The sequence below is a fragment of the Bombus vancouverensis genome, chromosome 12 (genome assembly GCF_051014615.1).
Source record: "Bombus vancouverensis nearcticus chromosome 12, iyBomVanc1_principal, whole genome shotgun sequence".
NCBI lineage: Eukaryota > Metazoa > Arthropoda > Insecta > Hymenoptera > Apidae > Bombus > Bombus vancouverensis.
This window is the reverse complement of record NC_134922.1, coordinates 12,115,267-12,137,556: the sequence shown is the minus strand read 5'-3', so window position 1 is coordinate 12,137,556 and position 22,290 is coordinate 12,115,267. Positions and strand designations below refer to the sequence as shown.

Genomic DNA, 22,290 nt, shown 5'->3' with positions numbered 1-22,290 from the left:
ATAGTACAAAAAGTGTTATTTTTTTTTATATTTTTCTCTTATTTTCTATCCTTCTTTCTTTATAACGTTCGAAACTTTCTTTTTATCCCGAAACATATTAGAAAAAGTTATTTGCACTAATTATCTGAAATGTATTAGTTTTTTTTTACAATATATGCAGAACAAGTATTAAAAACATATTTCTACTCATCGTTATATAGCACCAACTTCTATGATGGGAATCAACAATTTGAAGGCATGTTGAATGTAAGAACTTGCATTTGAAGCCTATTCAAAAAAAAAATGAAAATTTATTTCTTCACACATGTATACTATAATTTAATACATAATAGTATTCTCTTACCTCCATGAGAATTGTTGTTATATTAGTTTTGATAGTATGAGATTTATCTGAAGTTTCTGCAAGCTTATTTAAAACACTACAGTAAGTATTAGCTAATATTTCAATTTGATTAGACAGAATATTTGTTAACTGAACTAGTGAATCGGTTTCATTAACAGTGCTTCGATGTTCTTTGATTAAAAGTAATTCTGCAGTTTTATGAAACCTTTCTACAGAAAATGCTGTAAATTGTGCCAAAACTGAAATAGCATGTTCAAAAGTTTCTTGATCACTATGTGGTGAAGTAGTATAATTTTTAGAGTCTTGAAAAGCCTAAAATCAACATTTAACTTTGTATAATCCATTCAAGAGATAGTAGTAAACTCTCGTATTATTAGGGCAGAAATTATTTACCTCGTGTAACTTTTCATATGTAATGTTAATTCCAAGATCGCTGCAAGCTTCTTGTAATTTATATTTCAAGTCTTTTTCATCTGTTTCATCATTGTATTCATCATCATTATCTAATGCACATAATTCTTCAACTTCTTCCAACATTTTTTCAACAGAATTTAATTCATTTGTATCTAAACTATTCAAATGCTGTTGTATTTTAATATTACTTTGTTTCGATAACATTTCTAATGCTTCTATATGAACAAGTCCTTGATAATCATCAAAGAGACTTTCAAAATGTACTTTTCTCATTTTCTGTCTTTCTTCCATTGTTCTTTCTGTGCTATCTGCTTTTTCTTTAGCTTCTCGTAGAATCTGAGATAAATTAGGCTTATCTGTTTCATTTATAAAGAAGGTCCTCTTTTTCTTTAAGCCTGGATCACCTTCTTGTAGAACTTCCATTGTCTTTTTACCAATGGCTTCTAACGTATCTAATCCACCACTCACAACTTTGCTTCCAGTTGATTCAACCAGTTTTGTTATTGATGATACACTTGATATAAGATTTCCAAACCCGAAAGAAGATTGTTCTTTGGTCTGTTCCTCTTTACCATCTGGAAATTAACTGGAAGTTAACTAAAATAAAAATATAACAGTTTTATAATTTAGCCGTAATTATACCATTAAATAGTAGTAGTGGTATAGTTTATTTTCAATCTGTTGACTATAAAAGAAACTTGGTTCACAATTATATATTTTTTCTATTGTCTTTCATTCTCACTTATTCATCTACACACAGATCCATCCACTCGCACACACAATCTTATTTTACTCTTATTTTACATATTACATATCTATTGTCTATCATCTACCTATCTATTAACTATTACATATATCTATTATATCATTAAATATATCCATCCTATATCATTTATAAATATATAATAAAAGTTACCGTTGTCTGTCTGATTTTCTTGTTCTTCATTTGTAATAGATTTAGGTTCATCAGATAAAGCCATTGATTCTTCCAAAAGAGTAAGCCCTTGTGATACATGGCTAGTTATTGTAGAAACTCCAACACTAGCTGTATTAATTAAAGAACTTACGCCCCAATTACCCCAACCCCAACTTGTGGATGAGCTACTTGTTTCTTCGGCAACTAATGATAATCTTTTTAATACTGGTTGCAATTTCTCCTCAATCAATTCCTCTGGTAATTCAATCGGATCTTCAAGTCCTTCCCAACCTTCAGATTTAAATACTTCTTTGAATGTTTTATCAGATTTCAATTCTTCTGGCATATCAGATTCTGTTATCTCATCTTCCATAGAATATTTACTAAGCACATCTTCTCCTGTCATCAGTATATCCCTTTCATTAATATGTGTATCTATGTTATCTATATCAGTCAGAAGGTTACTACTTGGCATAACCTTTGTTTCTAATTTTTTTCCACGTAATTTCTTTCCTTTGTATTGAATCTTTCCTTTTTTATTCAACTGATCTATCAAATCAGAATGTAAGTCCATATTAACATCTTTTTCAGGGAATACTTCTACTTTATTTTTTCTTAACTCTATGTTTTCATTATTACTTTCCACTTTCAAGTCTTTGTCACCAGTGTTGATCTGTGCACATTCTACTTTCTGTGAATCGATAGTTGAAATGTTTTCATCATTTTTTTCACAAGTTTCGTCAACATTGATAATTGGTTGCTCGTGCTTCTTATAATTATGTGTATCTTTAGTACTGATATCTTTATCAGCTCTTGTTTCATTAGTTGACGTATCCATTGTCGGCCAATATTTTTCTTTACTTTTACCGAAATTTACATTTGTATACGGTTGTCGAGGCACATATTCCGTATCGTCATCAGATTCCGAATCTATCGTGTTTGGTAAATTCCACTGTTGCATTTGAGAACTTTTTGTTGGTATATCATGGTTCATCTCCTCGTCAGCGCTTTCAAAGTCATCGCTCTCAGATGTTGCCATATTAACTTTGTACAAAACACTAAATTACTTCTTATTTATTAGAAACAATTTACGAATTATGTTCGAATGTCGATACGATCGGTTTACGTTACAATTGCACATTCAGTTTCTCGTAACGTGTAGGAAATTTGGGTTAAAAATGTCGCCACGTTCAGGAAACCTCCATACGTTCACATATCCGCACTATCCACCACGTATATACATACATAATTATACACATGTCACGTGTCTTGCCGAGGCAGTAAGAATTCACACACTTCATCAAATTTATAGTAAATGTATAGATTAAAAAAGTCGTGCATGCGAGAATTATTCTAAATTCTAAACCACTGGATTTCAATGCGACATGGATATAATTTCTTTTACTAAAGTGACATGAGCTTTACGTAGAAATTTTGCAAATCGAATGTATATTTTTAAATAGAATCAAATATTTATTTTCAGATTAAAAAGAATGAAGGAGATTATGCTAAAAACATATATTTTCACATTGTGGACAAAAATGTATTTATTATCAAAATAATAAAGAAAAAAACAAATGTTAATACTTATACAGAACAGTAAAAATGTGACATGAGAAATATTTGGATTGAGGCTAATAAGTTAATTTCAAGCAAAATGATAGGAGTGAATAACGATAAATGACGCAAGTAGAAGACTAAATTACTCGATCGAATATCGATAACATTTGGAAGCCACGCATCAAGCGAAATAACAGCGCGGAGAAAAAAAAAAAGAAAGAAGAAGCAATACATGCGAATACCACAGTGGCTTATGAGACATTCTCGAAGGGGCAGCAACGGATTACCATCAGTTTATTCATTCGTCCCGGATGTTCAACGGTCTTGAGTGCACCTGCGTTTCCATGAGAGTCGTACGGTGGTGCCGCCGATGCAACATAACGGAAAATATGCGAAACTGTGGAAAGGGCATCGCGTTCGTCTGTTCCCGTCGTCGTTCGTGCACAGCGGTCAGAGACACGAGAGCTTTCGGCCTAGTAGTGGGAGACGATTCGAGAGAAAGAGAGAGAAAGAAGGAGAATACCAAAGGCTGGGAGGGGATTACGTTCGGTTCTCATCGGTGTACGCGTTGAGGCGAAGAGGAAGAGAGAGTGAGTGAGAAGCATTGCCAAGCGCACACGGTATGAACGTCCAGTGGCATGTTTCAAACACTCAACATGCTTGTAGTTGGCGCGAGGTTGTAGTATCGTACGAAACGAAAGAGTAGTTTGCGCGTATTCTTGCCACTTGAAACAACGGACTTGACAGAGTGTAGAATCTTCGCCGAGGCCATGTTCAATTCGATCCATGAACGGAGCAAAAGTGTCTTGCGGTAACCGTAACAGTGTTCCTGGCAGTTTCGTTCCGTGTAAGTAAAAAGACGGAATGAAATAAAACGCGTGGGGGAGAAACGCGAGGCGAATTCTGACATTCCTCGAAGGGAACGTCGCGTTGATTCCGCGCTGTCTTTCGCGGACGACGAGCACGAAGTTTAGTGAGAGAAAGAAAAGGGAGCACACGGTGAAATGTACTCGATAGTACCGGCATTAGCGTGCACTTCTTAAAGCGGGTCGCAGACGCAGATGCTGCCCCGTCTCTGCTCCGAGAAACTCGTCGTCGTTCCTGCTGCTCCAAAATGAGAACGACGTGGTTGTTACGCGTTTGAACAATTCGCCAATTTTCTTCGGAAATTTCATCAATGAAACGTGCATCTGAACGACGTTAGCCGGAGAAGTGTTCTCTGTTCGATTACCGGCCCGATTTCCCGAATATTTTTTTAAGTGTTCCTGCTTTTCCCGATGGTGTAAAACAAATGATAAAATCGTGTAAGAACAGTAAGTAGGAATTAAAGGATGGTGTAAAAAGAACATCGCACGTGATACGTGGTAAAACCAAGGGCCTGATAAACAAAAGGATAAGAGTGCAAATAAAAGTGAACGACAGAGTGAGACGGCAAAGGAAGGGTGAAAGTGGTTTTTCATATTTTTTCTCTGCCAAATTCGGTTTACGGTTGGTGATGTGAAGAAAGCAAATCTAAAGGCTGTGTGCTATCTGGTATATTTCATTCGTCGATATATTGCAAAGTGACGAGTGCGGGATTAAAAGAAATATAAGTGTTACGATAATGTAACGGGCATTTATACTGGCGATCTTGTACAAATGTAGGACCACAGTACCGTCTCAAGGCAAGATACCAACAGTGGACTTTTCTTCGACGGCCAGCTATGTTAACGGTGGAATTCCGCTCGAGAGGAATCTGAAGGCGGGGACTCTGACGTCACTCCGCTCATGATAATGAGGTATTCATGATGGCGGAGTAGCGCGCGAGGGAGAAAGAGAGAGCGAGAACGTGTGTGTACATTATATATACTACATGAAATCTACATATATGTATACATATGCACGTGATGTTTCTATCTTTCTCTCTCACACTCTTTTCCTTCCCTATTTCTTTTTCCCTCGCTTCTTTTTTTCTCTTTCCTTTCGACAGAGTATGTATACGTGCGCGTATATAGAGATGTATGTATGTGTGTATGTATACACGCGCACGTGTGTGCATTCAGTGGCATGCAACACATCCTTTCTATCTCCATTCCACTGTATATCGGTGTGTATTACTATTGCGTGCCTTCTCTTTACCAACTCGAATGTTCCCTCTTTGTCTCTCTTACATCGACTGTCTTTCTTTCTCTTTCATCAATACAGCGTGTATGTGGCACGGGGAGTGTGTGCTCGCGCGCACAGATATGTGCCTGTCGACTGGTCGGTGATAGAGAGTTTTGGATGGATTTAGAGCGCAGTGAAATATGCCAAGGAGACGGAATGGGGAGATACCGCTTCCGGAAGGGTGGGACGTCGCGCAAGACTTTGATGGAAAAGTGTATTTCATCGATCACAACACAAGAAAAACAACGTGGATCGATCCTAGAGACAGGTACGCCATTTTCTATGTATATGTTTGTATGCACGCGTACACGTGCTAAAACAGCGAGTATATATGAAATTGCGTGCGATCTCTATGCGCGAACCTTATTTCATTTAAAGATCGCATTCGATTTTTTCCTCTTTCTTTCCGTGAATTTATGGACACGGATGAACGAGACGTTTTGTACTTATTTGTGATAATAAACGTGTGTGTGTATAGTGAGCAGATTCGTCATAGACACATACACACAAGCGGGAACGCGAAATATTTCTGACGTTACATTGCCCTCGTGTGAGCGCCCCTTAAGCTTCCCGAGCGTGTGTATCTACTACGTGTATGCGTATATTCATACACCGAGGACTCGCCGCGCCCGCATTCCAGTCGCCAGGGCCGCCGCGCTGTCGATGAAAAACTCGAGAAATCTGGTGACCACGGTCGCACGCGAAAATAAAACTACTATTCATTTGAACTTTCTGATAGAAAAGTCACAATTTCACTGCGTTTTAACCAGTCGCAATTGTTGCCTGTAGAAACGTCGAGTTTTTTTATCTCAAATCTGATACATATTAACCATTTTGTTTTCTCTTATTTTATTATTACTTAAATGTTATACACTAATATTTATATATATATATATATATTTATTCATTTTCTATAGTGAAGATAAAATCAATAAGTTTAGGTATTCGTCAATTATTACGCTTTTAATGTTTCAACTACATATGAATATGTGCCGTTCATAATCTATAAATTAAACACTGAAGAATTTACAAATACGCATAAATTACAAATGCTAATTTTTTAGATTAGAATAAGTTAATGATCAAATATTAACAATCACTTGATACAACACTGTATGTGAATAGTAATAATAATAATCTACATAGTTAGATTAATTTTCAAGTGAAGTAATTTTTCAAAAGCAGAAATTATTACCCATTCGACTGAGAAATGTTCAGTATCTGCATTCTTAATGCGTGAAATCGTACAGAATATTTTTTTTGATTCGCCAAAAGATCAAACGAAGCAAGTGCTAGTCTCGCGATGGATCCAGTGAATGGCGCTCGTTATCGAGCAAAAGACTAAAATCTCGTTATAAAACTGGCTTACATGGACACCGTGTTCCACGTGTCCACGTTGCCTAGATTAATGTGTATACGCGTACCCGTGGAACGTGGTGTAAGTGAACCATCTTACGGGGCTAACCGGTATATAACGTACATGCAACTGACCGGTACCTAAAAATAGACCTTGGTACAAGGGTATTACTCTTCCGATTTTGATGTCGCCATTAAGACATCGATCTCGTTACATGCAGTCCTTTCGTTCGATTTTCCTTTCTTGTTTCGAGAAAAGAAACACTAATTCGCAATATATTACTCATATCATTGTATCATATATTCTGTATATATATGTAGTAGTTCACGAAAGTATTTGAACATTTTCTATAAAACACTCTTATCTAAAATGTTTTGAAATTTCATTAGCACTGTAATTAGACACTACTGTCACGATTATATTAACTTACTGAGAAGCTACAAGAAATCTATTGTAAGTACAGATTTTACAGATAGGATAAAAATATTTAAGCAATCGGTTATCCATTATATTAATAAGTCTCAATATTTAGCAAGATCATCATAATACGTATGATACGTTTAAAATGGTTACTTACATTATACACTAATTTTTCAGTAAGTATATGTTTGGATAAATATCCTATAACTTCTAGTTTACATTTTCAGATTTGTTTCAAATTTTATCAATATAGTTATGATAGTCTGGTTTCACTACAGTGTTAATGTTTTAATTAAAATGTTTCATACAATACGCGTATTATACTTATAAAAAGAAGTTCTACAAGTATCAAATTTTTGTTCATTTAACAAATCCAAAAGATATTGAACAATCACAAAAATTTCTGCAATGTTAATAACTATGCGTGTATACAAAATAAAAGTTGAAATATTTCAATGATATTTTGTGATATCACTGACGTATGTATAATTGATACTTGTTTTTCACTCGAGTTATCGTCCAGCAATTCGAACGCAGATTACAGTCGACCCGTGTTTGCTGCTGTTTTTGTTTGCACATTTGGCACGCGAACAACAGAGCAGAGCCCGGTGTACGGTTATTCCGTGTGCCGGCGACTTTCGCGTTCCTCGAAATCTCGAAATTTCGTTCCCCGAATCCACTAAGCTCCTCTCGCCGCCTCTCGTCATCTGTTTCTTTTTTGGAAACTCAAATCGAATTCGCACGCGTTTCGTTTCGCCCGGTTTTCCCACTGTGCGTTCCTCACGCACTGCAACGCGTGGCATCTGCTCGACATCTGTGTTTAGGAAAATTCTTTCGCTCTCACGAGCGCGCGCATGCGCGCCAATGTGCCTCCACCATTTTTTTTCTTTCTTGCATTCTTTCGGTCCGAGTTCTTATAACATCGTTTCGTAAATTTACGATCGATACGCAACTGTTTATAGATTCATGGTTGGCTTCTTTTCGAATTCATTTTTCAAATTCGATTTCTGGATGTACGATTTTTGTTATTCGGTTCATTTGAAACATGTTGGACGTGAATTATTTCCTCGTACGTAGGCTGCAAGAATGCCCGTGAAAAGGAAAGAGAGAACGGTTGTTTCTCGGCTGCATTATGCAATTGTGACTTAAGAAAATATCGATATGCTGTCAACTTTCAAAGATAGTCATTCGTGTTGCTTCTAGATACGTCTTGGTTTTCCTAAGTAATTGATCAATAAGCATGTAGTAGTTTGTCGATATTTAATCGTTTATATTCAACTATTATTCGTTGGATATTAATACACATGTAGTTTGTAAACTATCATCAAATACGAGGTTAGGATATTATGAAGAAAATTGTTTTATTTTCTGTAGACTTGAAATTATTTTTATAATTTAGCTAATGAATCTATTTTAATCTGATTATTTGATTATTTATTTTAGTAATGTATATTTTTCATTCATAAACTTGCTTACGTAATCACGACAGTTATCCATTTGCTCGAAGTCAAGATAGAAATCGTACGATTTCCATCTGGTATTTCTTCATTTGTAAATCAATCAGTATTGTAACTAAATATGATGCTATTGACTATATAATTATTGTTTTAGTAAGGAAAAATGAACAACTGACTTTCAATTATGAAATTAATATTGAACAAGCGATTAAGGAAAGAAAATATTGTTTTCGGGTGCTAACATTTGTTTCGTGATTATTTAAAAATTAATTATCTGAGAATGAAGTCATCATCTTTAATAATGAATTTTTAATACGAATAGTGAAAAAATCTTATAGTGCTGTTTAAGAAAGTGAAAGTGACCTCGATCTTTTATTAAAAAAAAAAATGTCTTTTAGCAATTTTTTTATCTTATTATTAGTTCGTTGTCGATTTAATTCCGACCACTTTTAATTCAACGAAATTTTTTGTTAGTATTAATGGTAATAAAAATTGTTTTAGATGTATTTCGCGATTAAATTTACCTTTCTTTTTTTTCGTATAAATAAAGCTTTAAGAAGCTATATCATATTTACACTCGCAAAGAGTAAAATCGATCTAAGTGGAATTAATTTGTGTTTATTATAATACTTTTCACTTCTGTGATTATACATAGAGGTTCTTAGTTAAGAAATGCCTCGATTAACGAATTAATAAGCTTGTAGTGCCGCAAATGAATTATTCGTGGTTTTAATCAGGATGGGATTGAATTCGACCAAAATATTTGCAATGTAATTTGCGAATTTTTTGGCGCGAAGGAATAACGTTAAAGGGATATACGGGCAGCGTGATATTGCGTATACATGTGCGTGACCAAAGCCATGGCACGAATTACGAGGCAGGAGTGTTCCCAAACTTGGAAATTCGAGACATTCCTAGGCCGTGACACATCCACGTACAGAGAACGAAGGCAAACGGAGATTCCTGTAAGCTGAGTACCATTATTTTCTTCTTGGAATTTTTACGCTCGAACACGTTTCAAAACGACTCGGCAACCCGACCGTCTCTCCATCAACGCAAACAGTCATTATGTCGTTAGAAATATTTTCAGCTATCATTCGCAATCACGATTTATACGCTTAACCGGCCTGTACGTGACCGATCGTGGAATATCCTCGTTGCCCATTGCAATTAAATACCTTGAATTCGAGCCTGCATATTTCCATGACCGTATGATTAACTGTGCTGGTATTCCCTATTGTAGTAAGTTTTCAACGTCGTTGGAATCTGAGATATGTGAAAAATTCCTTAGATTATTACGCAGACATTTTGAGGTTAGGTTAGGAAAGTAAAATTTTAGTTAGAAGAAGAAAACTAGTGTACAATACGCGCACAGGTTTTAATATTTATGACAAGCGTACAACATTCATCGTTCATTGTAATTGTCGTCACAATTCTTCAAATACTTTCGATAATCTCGTTATTCGTTACAATTAAATACTTTGAATTCGTTTCCTCATATTTTTATCAATCATGCGATTAATCGTGTCAGTATTATTTGGCATTCTCCATTGTAGTGGCCTTACAACGTTGCTTAACTCTGAAAAAGATATGTGAAAGATTTATTGGACTTTTGGAGGTTAGGTTACATTAGGGAAGCAAAACCAGAGTGTAAAATACGCACACAAATTTCAATATTTATGAAAATACGCATTAATCCGTTAACTAGACCATTTCTTAGTCAGAAACTCTTCAAACCATGGACTTAAGAATCAACTACATTTATTTCTAATTAATTTTAATTATATCGTGTTCAGTTTCTACACGTGTAAATACGGCATGCAACAACTCGTAAATATTTACTAACAATATTAGTTCAGTCCTGCGAGAAAGTTCAAGTGATTGAAAATTGAATTTTTAAATACGTACACGAATTTAAAAATATATAAAATATTCCAAGCACGTTATATACTTATTTAGTACGATATCTAGCAGGCAAAGAGATTGTCTACCTAAATCCTACTTTTTTATTTATCTTTATAGAAATATGACACTCATAAATATGCGATGTCCACTTATGAATCGATCGAACGAACTTCACGCCGTGAACAGGCAAAAATGCGAAAACGCGAGCGATATCGGCGACGTGCACGCGTTCCATAATGCACAGCTAGTGCCCTTGGGTCAAAGCTTGGTAGTCGAAGAGGAACACCTACACGATTTGTATGCCCACGCATAGATGCTTGTTTGCTCGCGGTTGACGTTACATTCAGGGCCGTGTGTCTCACCTAGTCGCGAAATAAATAGTCACACCTGCTTTCAAGCGTAGCAACCCTTAACGCGTTAATTGCTACGGCGACCATGGGTGACCCACGTTGCCAAATTTCTTACAACGAATAGAATAAAACGAATTTAACAGACCATCGAATTTTGAAGGTACATGATTTAAATGACATCGCCGGAAAAAGGTTCTCGAGTACGATATAATATATTGCGAGAATTAATTGTTATCAAACTGAAAGTAAAATATTAATAAGATTGGCGCGACGGTCGACCTTGTTAAGGATATTGAGTTACATTAAGACATCCAGTTCGATGTTTCGACAATTTTCTTTCTCATCTACGACAATTTTATTTATTTTCTAATACCGTGGTAAGATAATTGCTCTTATCCGTTATCATCTTACATTTCACCGTTAGAGGCCATTAACGAGATATTTCTCATCTTTCATTTATCAATAAAGAATAGTTATTATAATCGGTAAGAACGGTGGTAACGTCTCTTCTATTATATTGAATTATCTACTTTTTTTATCGGATTTAATAGCGTTCAAAATAAATGAAAATTTATTGGTTAGTTAAGTCTAAAGAATAGAGGAAGATATGCGTGATAATTTAAAAATATACTCGTTTATTTCATTTTACATTCACAACCATATTTTGTATTTTATTTTATAATCACGAGGAAATAGAATTTCTTTAGAATTCACGAATGTCGATCATTCTTATATTAAACGTTAACGATCGACATTTCACCTGTCTGTATTTTATTCGATTTACGTAATTAACGCAATCGATTTACATAATCTCGAACATTTTTATAAAACGATGAATAAGAAGACGATAAAATTTAGAAAGGTACAATGTAGCTGCATACACAACTGGTCGTAGGAACGTTGGAAAAGCTGCGTTCCTAATTTACGCAATCGATTTCATTGAAATTCATCGCGCGAGATAGTTGGCTAAAACGCACGAATTATTCGACACTACCGATATCAAACGAAACTTTCTAGTACCATTAGATCTCTAATAATCTGCTGACAGCGAGCGTATCGAGTGTCAGACAGAAGGCATAGGAATGCAGGAATTTGCAAGTTAGGTGTGGCTACGCGCGTTAAAGAGTTACACGCTGAAGAATCGAATCCAGAAGTAACATTAACTTTAGAATGAATAATTCCATGCAAATCATCCTCCGAGTACTCTTCCTAGATTTTTACTTTTAACGCTTGGTAGTTTCCCTTTCCATCCTAACATCGTACGGTAATCGTATATGTTTCTGCGATTACTATTCTATAACAATGTTCTAGTATTTAATATTATTAATTAATCGTTACTAATTAACGTTAATCGTTCGTAATATTTTAGTATAATATGAATATGTCTAAAATATCCTCTATACTGTTTAGAGTACGTAAACTCTTGGCAATTTTAAATAACCGTAATTAAATAAATATGTATTACGATTCTACCATTAAAAAAAAAAAAAAAAAAAAAAAAAAACAGGGTAAGAGAAAAAAGATAGGCGACACAAATTGGTATAAATTAAAGTGAAATCAATGGTATATACGTATCTGTCGTGAACGTATATTCCATCGGAGCGTATAAAAACGTAATACCATAGAGCGACATAAACTATTCTTGAAATGCATTTCGTAGCTACGATATAACGTAACACCGTAGTCGGATTCCAACGAGAGAAACGATTAGAATTTCGAATCTTCCGTTGGTGTTTAACGCGATACGATTTTTACACGGTTGTTAAAATAGGGTTTATGGCGTTGGTGAAAAGCGCGAGCAGGGACGCGTGGGTGTGCTTCCGCGCTCGCCCATCGACACACCAAACGAGATTACTTTATAGCTATAATCTGTCGTGTTCCGGGCCCATTGTTCCTCGGTGTACGATGCAGGTATGCGCCGGTAGATTATACAATCTCATTCACGTGTACGCCAATGTATTTTTAAACGTTAACATTACGTTCCACGGGTGTTGTTACTGTTGCGATCAACCAGAACCGAGGAAAAAGAAAAACGGTCTTTGTCGTGACGGCTTTCGTTTCTTCGGAACAGACCACGAAACCAGATACGAGATACTGGGCGTAATGACGAGAGAAGGTTCCCAGAATAATTCTATTTTAGTCAAAGTTCGCAAATATTAGAACGTCTATTAATCTGCTATTCTATAAAACGATGATAATTAGCTCAAATTATATTAGTGCAAGATTAGATTGCATAAGGGTGAGAAAAATGCGTAGAAATTATACGCGACAGTCGCAAGAGGATTAGTCGACAATTAACGCCATGAAAAAGTTAGATAAGAAACTTGGAGTTGTTTATCCACGTAATAAGAGTAACGAGAAACCCAATCTGTAGTACGAATGCTAAAATTGCATTCAAATCCGCAGAAAAATATTTACGGTCTAGTTTTAACAGTGAATAGATTTGTTAGTTTTTTTAAAAAAAAAAAAAAAGAAAAACGTCTTACCTCGTATCGACAATGCTTCGAAACAAAGCGATCTTCTTTCTTTAGACCTATTTTCGTTTCATACGATTTTAAAGAATCGAAGAATCGAATTACACAATCTGTAGCGATACCACGCGTTCGCCACTCTGTCCCATGTGTTTGTTTCTAACACATCTAGCATAACCGAGACAAACGCGACGGTAATAGGTTGCTGCGTGCTTCCTGTCGTTGCCGTGCCGTTCTGTTGTTAGTTTCCGTCGGTAAACATCGCTTCTCAGCTTCCTTCATGGAAGAAGACTGGCGGTAGAAGCGAAGTCGACCGAACGTATCGTAAAAGCAGCCTTTGAAAGTCTTAACGAGCGGTGTGTGCTGATAGCGTGGCGTTAGTAACGCATTGTTCCGATATAACAATACCATATTGTCGCAGCTAATGAATTCATTTTTTCTATCCTCTGTACCGCTGAAAGAAAGAAAGACAACTTACTATCGCGTTTGGAAAAAATTCCATTGACTTTCAGCAATCTGTTGAACGTGTCTGTTCGTTTTATTGTAATATTATGTATCGTTAGGATTAAGTTATCAATGCTGTTGCTAGATATTTATGCAAATCGATAGTCGTGGAAGTTAAGCGGAGCTTTTTTCCATTCGTTGAACATAGTTCTATAGAATTTCCAGTATTACACGCATTTTTACGTTTTCTTTCATATTCCACTATACGAGAGCCGTAAGCGCGAGTATACGCCGTACAAAAATCGATTTTCAATTTATGCAACGTACTCGCAACGATCTCTGAATAAGCTTCGAGGTGTACGTGTGCTCGCTATTGACTCTCGCTCGACTATATTTCAAATATCGATCGGAATAGCAGAATAACAAATGGTAAGGAACTCGTTGGACAACCTATTGTACAAACTCGCGAGCAGAAACTCGCGCTATGTCAAATCGATTTAACCATGGTATAGCGCGATTCTATCGATATGGAACGTGCGTTTATGCAATTTTTATTACTCGATTTGTCTGTCCCATAGTCTCGCTTCCTCCACCTCCTCCGGTCGCTGTTCCTGCCTCGTCGCCTCCAATGTCGCCCTCCCCTCCTCTCCCCCTGCCTCTTCAGCTGCCCCCTTCTCTCTTGTCCACGTTATTCCTCCGTCATGATGTACGTTCTTGACCCTCCTTCTCCTGCTTCCTCCTTCGTATTATAGGACAGCGCCGCGGTAAGGCCAAGGGCACATTAAAAACGTGAATCACGCGGCGGAAAAGGAATTAAGGAATTGTCGCTGAAATTCCATAACGTCCGCCAACATTTTCGAACATTTACTATGCCCGATCGTGCCTCGCACAGGATGTCGTTACTCGTTCAGCGTGCTACAAGTTTTCAAGTGCTGCTTCCTCCGGCCAGTTGTTAAGAAGCTTTTTGCATTGGATCTTTTTTATTTTTATTAACGCTTTCGTTACGCTGACGCATATGCCGTCGCATCGATCGTTCCAAGAATCCTATCGATGTAATTTTTGCGCTTTTAGCCTTATAGTTTAGTATCGTAGATAAGATATCGCGCCGTGGCGATAGTGATCCGCTATTATTATTTACCCACTCGTGAAGCAATTAATTCGCCTAAATAACGAGCGATCACAACAGGTGCAACTTGCGATAAAAAAAGAATTTCTCGCTCCTCGTTTTTCTGCTTTCTTCGTTGTACTGTTTACTCCGTGGTATTGGCATTCTTCTTCTATGCCGATTGCCGATTCCATTTCACTTTCGTCACGATAAAGTCGAGTTGGTCGCTGGCCTGCAGAGGTCAGGTTATTTTGTATGCAAGATATGATCTCTTTGTTGCGCGCACGCGTATATAAGAAATGAAATTATTATCGAATTAGGTCGAATTAGCTCTTTCGCTTGTACAGTCATTACCGTTGTTGTTAGATACGTGTATCGTTATTTTTCTATCGATAAAATTCTTCCATCTCCAGCTGACCGACCATTTATTTCTTTCAGCGCATGTATTTTTCAAGATAATCTCTTAAAACTTTTTTTTTTTTTAGTTGAAACATCGCTAATGTAATCGCTAGTCGAGTATCTCTCGAGCGTTTCGCTGTTTAAACGCTTTTCTCTGTGTTGAACTTTGCTCGCGCGACAAAAATTACAGAAACGAAAAAATTAGATTTGAAAAACGAAATGGACAATTTTTATTACAGAGAACGTAATGTCCCTGGTATTTAGAATCGAAAAGCCGATTTATACGATTGCTCCGTGTTAAGTAAACTTCTTGAACCAAGGTTGATTTTCGTTTTTGGCGAATTCCTCTCGGAACCTTCGAAATCTTTTCGGATTACGTCATAGCCTTGTCGTCGGTGTTTCTTGATCTCGTTGCCATTAAAATACGAAAACAATTACAACCGTTTAATCGAACGATACAAGGATTCTACAAGGACTATCGTTTGTCCAAGTTGCATAAAAATAAATGTACATCTTCCAAAAATAACAATACACATATTCTTGCAAATGATTATTAGATTAGATTATTCTTGCTGTTGCATTTGGATGGCGCTTTAAATAACGATTCTGCTACATTTTGGCAACTGTTTCTAGGTATATCAGGGAGTACAATAAAGTTTAAAGGCAAAATCGCTTTGACAAATTTCTGACGTCAATTAACCGCTACTGACGCAAACTGATTGCAGGAATTATTTTTGGGCCGTAACATCGTGAAATGAACGCAACGACTAGAATATTCCATGTGGAAAATACCTTTAATATTTAACATCTACCATATAATATATCACATAGCTATACAGGGTGGTTGGTAACTGGTGGTACAAGCGGAAGGGGGGGGGAGGTTGAAAATATAGAATAAAAAATTTTTTTTTAATTTCTTTTTTTTTTTTTAACTTTTCCATCGAGACAACGATCTACAGTGAGATCCGTTACAACGAGACGCGATAAAGTGCACGCGTACCGAGCCAAAATTCAAAGTCGATTTTCTCGAAAACGAAGCCTCGAACGAAAAATTTGTATTCTATATTTTCGACTTCTTTTTTCGCCTAGAATCACCCTCTTTCCCGCTTGTACCACCAGTATCACCAATCACCCTGTATATCACTCTGTACGTAATTAATATTTTTCTTAGAAGATTAGCAAATTCAAATCGACTTGGAAGAAAGAAAGGAAACTAGATTTCTCGTAATTTTGATACGTTGATACGAATTAACCGTTCGTTTCCTTTCCGTTTACAGATTTACAAAACCACAAACATTCGCAGACTGTATTGGGAACGAGCTTCCACTTGGATGGGAAGAAGCTTACGACAAGCATGTGGGCGCATACTACATTAACCACGTTAATCGTGAGTATCCCGTATTTATCTAAATAGCCGGCACATTTCTTGCGCGATGAGTATTTTTTAAACGTCATTTTCGCTAAACGTTCCCCGGATGACGATGCGACGTAAGATTGAGGTTAGGTTGGGGTTAGGTCCTAACCTTTCGTCGTATGAAACGCGTTGTAGAAAACGCGCGATGAATTGTTGGAAACTGAGAAGAATTACCACGAGAAACGTATTAAGCGGCTCCTTTCAATTTTCTCTCATAGTTATAGTCTTGAAAAAACACAGTTCGATAATGTCAGTTGATTGGAAAAAATTGCAAATGGAATGTCGCCTTAATGCAACCCGTTGGGCCTTAATGAGATATCTTGGCCGAAGCGTTGCACGACCGACATTTACAACGCGTGCAAACGATTGAAAGACACGTGAAACAAAGATCTATAGTCTTAAGGTGTATCTAATTTATCTGTTTGTTTTTCGATCGTTTCAGAAACCACGCAACTGGAGGATCCAAGGCAAGAATGGCGAGCCATTCAGGAGGCCATGCTTCGAGAATACCTTCAGACCGCACAGGACGTACTCGAGGTAAGTCTCCAGTGTCCTTTTAATTATTTTCGTCGCGTTGAAGCACGCGAATCGTCCATACGAAAGGGGCTTTTAACGAGGAACGTCGATTCGTGTTTTATAGTACAAGTTTATGCGTCAACCGTCCAACTAATTACGCTTTAAAACCTGATACTTTAGCAAGTTGTATCGTATATTCGAGGAAAATTGCTACCTATTTGAGAAACGACACGATCAAACGAAATTATTATTTTATATTCAAATTGTTATTTTAGTTTCACCTAGAACTCTTAGGCAAAGAATTATTCTATTTTCATTAATCTAGAAAAAGATACGACTAATGTTGCATGGAGTTTGATTATTCGTCGCGGTAATTCGTTACAGCCTCGTTTACTTCCACTGTATTTTCCTATTATCAGTTACATATACTTTGGTAGTCTGAAAAGTTGAACTGGTACGGAAAATATGTTACAGTGTGACAGTTATATGACGCTGTACGAAAGAGAGAAAGCACAAGCAAAACGTTGATATACGTAATTCTTCATTTCTCGAGACCACTGTAACACATGGAAAAGCAAGAAACTATTTAAAAAATTTCACGACAATAAACCAGGCGAAACTACAACACCGAAACATTTGCTTTAAATCTAATTTTACTCGAGTTTGTTTGACTTTCGCGAAGATTCTCGTTCGTCGTTAAATATTAATTCTCAAGATGAAAACTCTTTCACGATACTGTACACGCGTTGCTATTGAATTTTTCTCCTAGCCAGATGAAAAATTACCATGACAGTGACATTGAACAGTGGATAGCGCAAAGGCAAACAGATATTTCTCCTCCTGTGCACCCTCGGTGCCGATGAACCTCCGTTAGTTGGGATTATAAGCAGCGAGGGACCGATGAACTTTTAAACGAGGGACGGTGGGAGCTGTAGACAGGAAGTTATTTCGTGAGAAATCATGTTACTTCCGGTCACTAGCCGCTCCCCTTCGCCCGTTTGTATTCATATTTGTCGCCGGATCGGACGATTAACACCGGATTAACTAGTTTTCCCCTCTCGACGAGTCTGCAGTCCGGGGATACGCTTGTCCGCTCTCTTACGCGCTTCGCGGTTACATCATTCGAAAAGCGAGTCTTTTACGATGAGTTTACGTCTCCTGGACTTTCATTGTGTCACTGTAAAGCAAGCGAGTAATTAGTTAACGCATACTCAGCGTTGAAATCGAACGAAAGCTCGTTTCTCATTTTTAGTTGGCGTCTCGTAATGTTCCTTTCCTCTTTCATCTCGCTCGTTCGGTATTTCATTAAACATCGGTCTATGAATTTTATCGATCGATTGCTTACGTATACAGGGTGGTTTATATAATTGGTGGTACAAGCGGAAAGGGGGGTGATTCTAGGCGAAAAAAGAAGTCGAAAATATAGAATAACAATTTTTCGTTCGAGGCTTCGTTTTCGAGAAAATCGACTTTGAGATCCGGTATAACGTACCGCACGCGTACCGAGCGAAAGTTTAAAATCGATTTTCTCGAAAACAAAGCCTCGGACGAAAAATTTGTATTCTATATTTTCGACTTATTTTTTCGCCTAGAATCACCCCCTTTGCGCTTTACCACCAGTTACTAACCATCCTGTATATTAGGCTCGTCATCGGTATTAATCGCTTGTTACGGTAAAAGAAATTCGATCATTTACCATGAGAAAATTTGTTCATTAAGGTGTTAATATGGAATTTCAATACGATCTTTTATATTTGTCATAGATAACTTTCAAAGTGAAGGAAACAAGGAAAATACGTTGTTCATCTTTTGCCTGTTTTCCTTAATTTTAATCCAGCTATCTCGTTGCTTCTTATCTCTTCTTTTTATCTTATTAAAAATGTTTTTCTATATAAATGCGAGAGGCAACGCGTGGAGATCTGCGAATAGCTGGTATCTTCGCCAAGAAGAAATTATAATAGTTGGCACGTCTGACGGCGCGTATATGCGATTTACCTTCGATTCGTCGTAAGAAATTTTCTCGTGAAACGATTTCGGCAATACGTTACGTCGATGTAGCGTCGCGTATTCGCGGAACGTGAATTTCCGAAAGTATAAATGCCAACTGTGCGAAATTCCCGCTGCCTACGCGAATATTTCGCGTTAGTCTGGCGCTCCGCGATTCCTTTCCAATTTCAATCAGAAATAAATATCCGCTATTGCCAAGGATATTTCACGTTCGTCTGTCTGCCAATCTTCTTTCGATAATATTCCTTCGCGAATTTCGTACGTCGCCGGAAGCGAAGGAACGCGACTTTTCGCGTGGAACGCGACAGGAAGTGGCAGAATGTCGATGTACGGTATATTTATTTCGGTCGAAATACTGCACGCCTGATGTCATCGTCGATTTTCAAGATTGGCTCGTGGCTCGATTCTAGTTTCGTGATTGTCTGGAGACTTCTCGACGACAGTCTTAGAACGCGTAATCCGCGGGGTGAGAGAAGTTCGTCCCGCAGACTAAACAACGGCTTGTCTCGCCTTTTTATTTTTTCTCCATTTTTAAAGAAGAGTCTAATGTTTTCCCTTTCTCTCTTCTTTTGGAAGTTTTTAAATACGATTACCGTCGGTCATCGAATTGCAAACGTAAAACGTAAAATCTCTGTAAAACGTACAAAACATTGGAATCGTGTAAAGCAAGTTTTCTTTGTTATACTAATTTAATCGTTCGTACGATTTTTGCAAACCACGTCCGATAGTGTTGTGCGTGGCTAACGATTGTTTTCATGTCTCAATGGCAATGAGACCAAGGAACACCGATGACGAGGCGCCATGACGCAATCTTGAGGAATTTCGAAAGTTTCATAGAGAGGAGGAATTGGCGAAGACGAAGATTGACCTTGGTTGCGACGAGCTTATTTGTTATTGGAAGGTTATACGATCGGTTTTTTAATTTACCGAACGATAGAAACGTTAAATTGTTCGCTGTTTCTCTATGCTGCTCGTTTCTCTGTTTATTATGAATCACGAACCAGAAAAAAATCTTGCTTTATTAAATGATCAAAGTAACGCAGTATCTAGCGAAGTTTAAGTGAAAAACGAATGCAAGCCAAAGAGGACGTTATACATCAAAAAGTCAGAAGCAGAACAGACAGCAGAAATAAGTGGGATAGACCGTGATAATTCTATTCGCTTATTCATTTTAATAATTCATCGATCCAACTGGGTCAGTGTTATACTTCACGGTACTCAATTATTAATTAGCCGAGTAGGTTGCCTGGTCTAAAAGCCATCCTAAACTCGATCAACAAATGGATGTTTCTTTTACCGAGAGACTTTCAAAATTACGAACTTTTTTCCGTATGACTATGCATCAGATTCGGTTGTTTGAATTTCTCGGGTCATCTACATAGATATAAACTTTTTCACAAGTAATACGTTCTTACGTATACGTACTTCTTCGTTACTTTCACTCATTGTAGATCCTGTAAACGAAATTTTCAAGCTTTTTTCCCCCCCTCGTTACGTTTCCTTTTAATCCTTTCAGTTTCTTAATTAATTCCACGTACACTTAGTTAGTCGTATCATCGCCTGTTACATTTATTCCAATATCCTGACAAATTTTACATAACCGTCTATATAAAATACAAATAAATAAATAAATGTAGTAAAAAGTGTTCGAATACCATCGTGAATACCATCGTATTGAAAAAAGGAAAGTCAGAATAGGCTGTGATGAATCGAAGATCGTTCAGATTTTCGATGGGATCTATAAGATTATGAAACTGGGGTCGTCTCTTTCTCGTTCGCCAGCAATGGGAATTCTATCGTCTTTGTCGGTTCTCCGCGTTTCCAGTATTTTCCTTTTTCTCTCAGTTTTTCTCGCTCGCTCCCGCTTGCCAGCGTACTCTGGCTCCCTTACTCCTGCCTCTACGATGCCTCACGACTCTCTACGAGGCAGCGAGATGCGAGTGGAATTTTAATTGCCATTTATTTTTGCTCGCTCGGTTCCCTCGTACCGCTCGTCGCATCGTCTCGCGCGGACAGATACAAAACCGATTATGACACCGCCGGAGGAAGTTGCAGATCTCTCGATGCTTTAAATTATACAGGGTGTTCGGCAACAAATGGCAGAGAATTTAAGGGGCGCTTCTACGATACGGAATAAGACGAAAACGAAGAACAAGGGTGTGGCGTTTCACACTTTGTTTATTAGTTGTTAGCGTTGTAAAAAGCAACCAAAATACCCCCAAGCCTGGCAAACTTCTCTATACGAAGGAATGTAGGGCAGCCTAAACGATGGGGGGGGGGCACAGTGATCCTCAAACTTCAAAAAGATTACAATGTTCGATACTCAAATTCCATAGGATGGCTTTATCTATTTTCCTAATCGTTCAAAATTGATCGAGACGATATATTGAATGTTAAATTGGTAAATAATTTTAAATCTGTAAAATAGGAAGAATATAATAAATTATATTTTTCTCCTGTGATTTTTATACGTGCATATACGAGAGCATCGTTTTGCGTATGATTGTTGCATAAAGATCACGCGAAAGCGACGTATTAGTTTATTACATAATTACGTCGAAATCTATCGCCAAGCGCGGCTCGATACGATCGAGCTCTCTCGTAACAGTTCTCATCACTGACCAGTCCCAATCATTCTTGCCCGCGATACAAACGAAAGAAGAAATAGGTATATCGCGACTCTTGGCAAATAGGAACAGCCAGCACAGTCTGGCCGTTAATTTAAAACGTTCCGACAGGTGTAACGTCTAGTCCGAAGCGACGTTGGCTCTACCTAGCGATATGAACGTGTCTGCCGAGGAAAGTGTATCGGATACCGAAATACGTAAAATATACATATGTACGCTGTGTACCTTCACGCTCGAAATAGTGCTTGCCACGTACATATATACGTACACAGGCGCGTTTCGCCGAAGACGTCCTTTTATATGTACATATATGCGTCATAACGGTTTCAGAGACTGAAATCGCAGTCATTGACATCGTCATCGGTGTAGCCAGTGGGGCCAAATTCTGAATGCCGCTTCTTTCAGATTAGCTTCGAAATCGTCGCAATCGCCGCTTCAAA

General features: G+C 37.4%; 2 protein-coding genes and 1 long non-coding RNA gene across 7 annotated transcripts in view; 1 reads left to right on the top strand and 2 right to left on the bottom strand.

Moving 5' to 3' along the window:
* Positions 1 to 59: 59 nt before the first annotated feature.
* Positions 60 to 3,610, bottom strand: LOC117155157 (protein FAM114A2). 2 transcript variants are annotated; one of them, XM_033330813.2, is made up of 5 exons: positions 3,521 to 3,610; positions 1,674 to 2,717; positions 737 to 1,332; positions 344 to 655; positions 60 to 267 (listed from the first exon to the last, which is right to left on the bottom strand). In XM_033330813.2, exons 2-5 carry the CDS (start codon positions 2,710 to 2,712, stop codon positions 193 to 195), a joined length of 2,022 nt encoding a protein of 673 aa, XP_033186704.1. In that variant the 5' UTR covers positions 2,713 to 2,717; positions 3,521 to 3,610; the 3' UTR covers positions 60 to 192. The 2 variants fall into 2 exon arrangements, with proteins under 2 accessions (XP_033186704.1, XP_076479493.1); XM_076623378.1 differs by having other exon boundaries at positions 1,674 to 2,968; positions 3,521 to 3,535.
* A 155-nt stretch (positions 3,611 to 3,765) lies between these two features.
* kibra (WW and C2 domain containing protein kibra) overlaps positions 3,766 to 22,290 on the top strand; it is a 42,683-nt gene continuing 24,158 nt past the window's right edge. Inside the window, exons 1-4 of one of the 3 annotated variants that reach the window (XM_033330807.2) lie at positions 3,766 to 5,011; positions 5,506 to 5,646; positions 16,564 to 16,673; positions 17,143 to 17,237. In XM_033330807.2, coding sequence (XP_033186698.2) covers positions 5,519 to 5,646; positions 16,564 to 16,673; positions 17,143 to 17,237 — 333 coding nt within the window. In that variant the 5' untranslated portion in view covers positions 3,766 to 5,011; positions 5,506 to 5,518. Of the gene's footprint in view, positions 5,012 to 5,417; positions 5,647 to 16,563; positions 16,674 to 17,142; positions 17,238 to 22,290 lie in introns of all 3 variants that reach the window. The other 2 variants (XM_033330805.2, XM_033330809.2) reach the window with 2 other exon arrangements.
* Positions 9,225 to 10,811, bottom strand: LOC143303445 (uncharacterized). 2 transcript variants are annotated; one of them, XR_013059771.1, is made up of 4 exons: positions 10,604 to 10,792; positions 10,276 to 10,473; positions 10,013 to 10,191; positions 9,225 to 9,878 (listed from the first exon to the last, which is right to left on the bottom strand). It is a non-coding gene; the product is annotated as an uncharacterized LOC143303445 (long non-coding RNA). The 2 variants fall into 2 exon arrangements; XR_013059770.1 differs by having other exon boundaries at positions 9,225 to 10,191; positions 10,604 to 10,811.

What these genes read in the sequence shown, in the direction of transcription:
- LOC117155157 (XM_033330813.2), bottom strand. Translation starts at nt 2,712, where the DNA reads ATGGCAACATCTGAGAGCGATGACTTTGAAAGCGCTGACGAGGAGATG. An exon ending in AGAAAATCAGACAGACAACG is followed by an intron (nt 1,333 to 1,673) that starts GTAACTTTTATT and finishes GTTAATTTCCAG; the next exon opens with ATGGTAAAGAGGAACAGACC. An exon ending in TAACAACAATTCTCATGGAG is followed by an intron (nt 268 to 343) that starts GTAAGAGAATAC and finishes TTTTTTGAATAG; the next exon opens with GCTTCAAATGCAAGTTCTTA.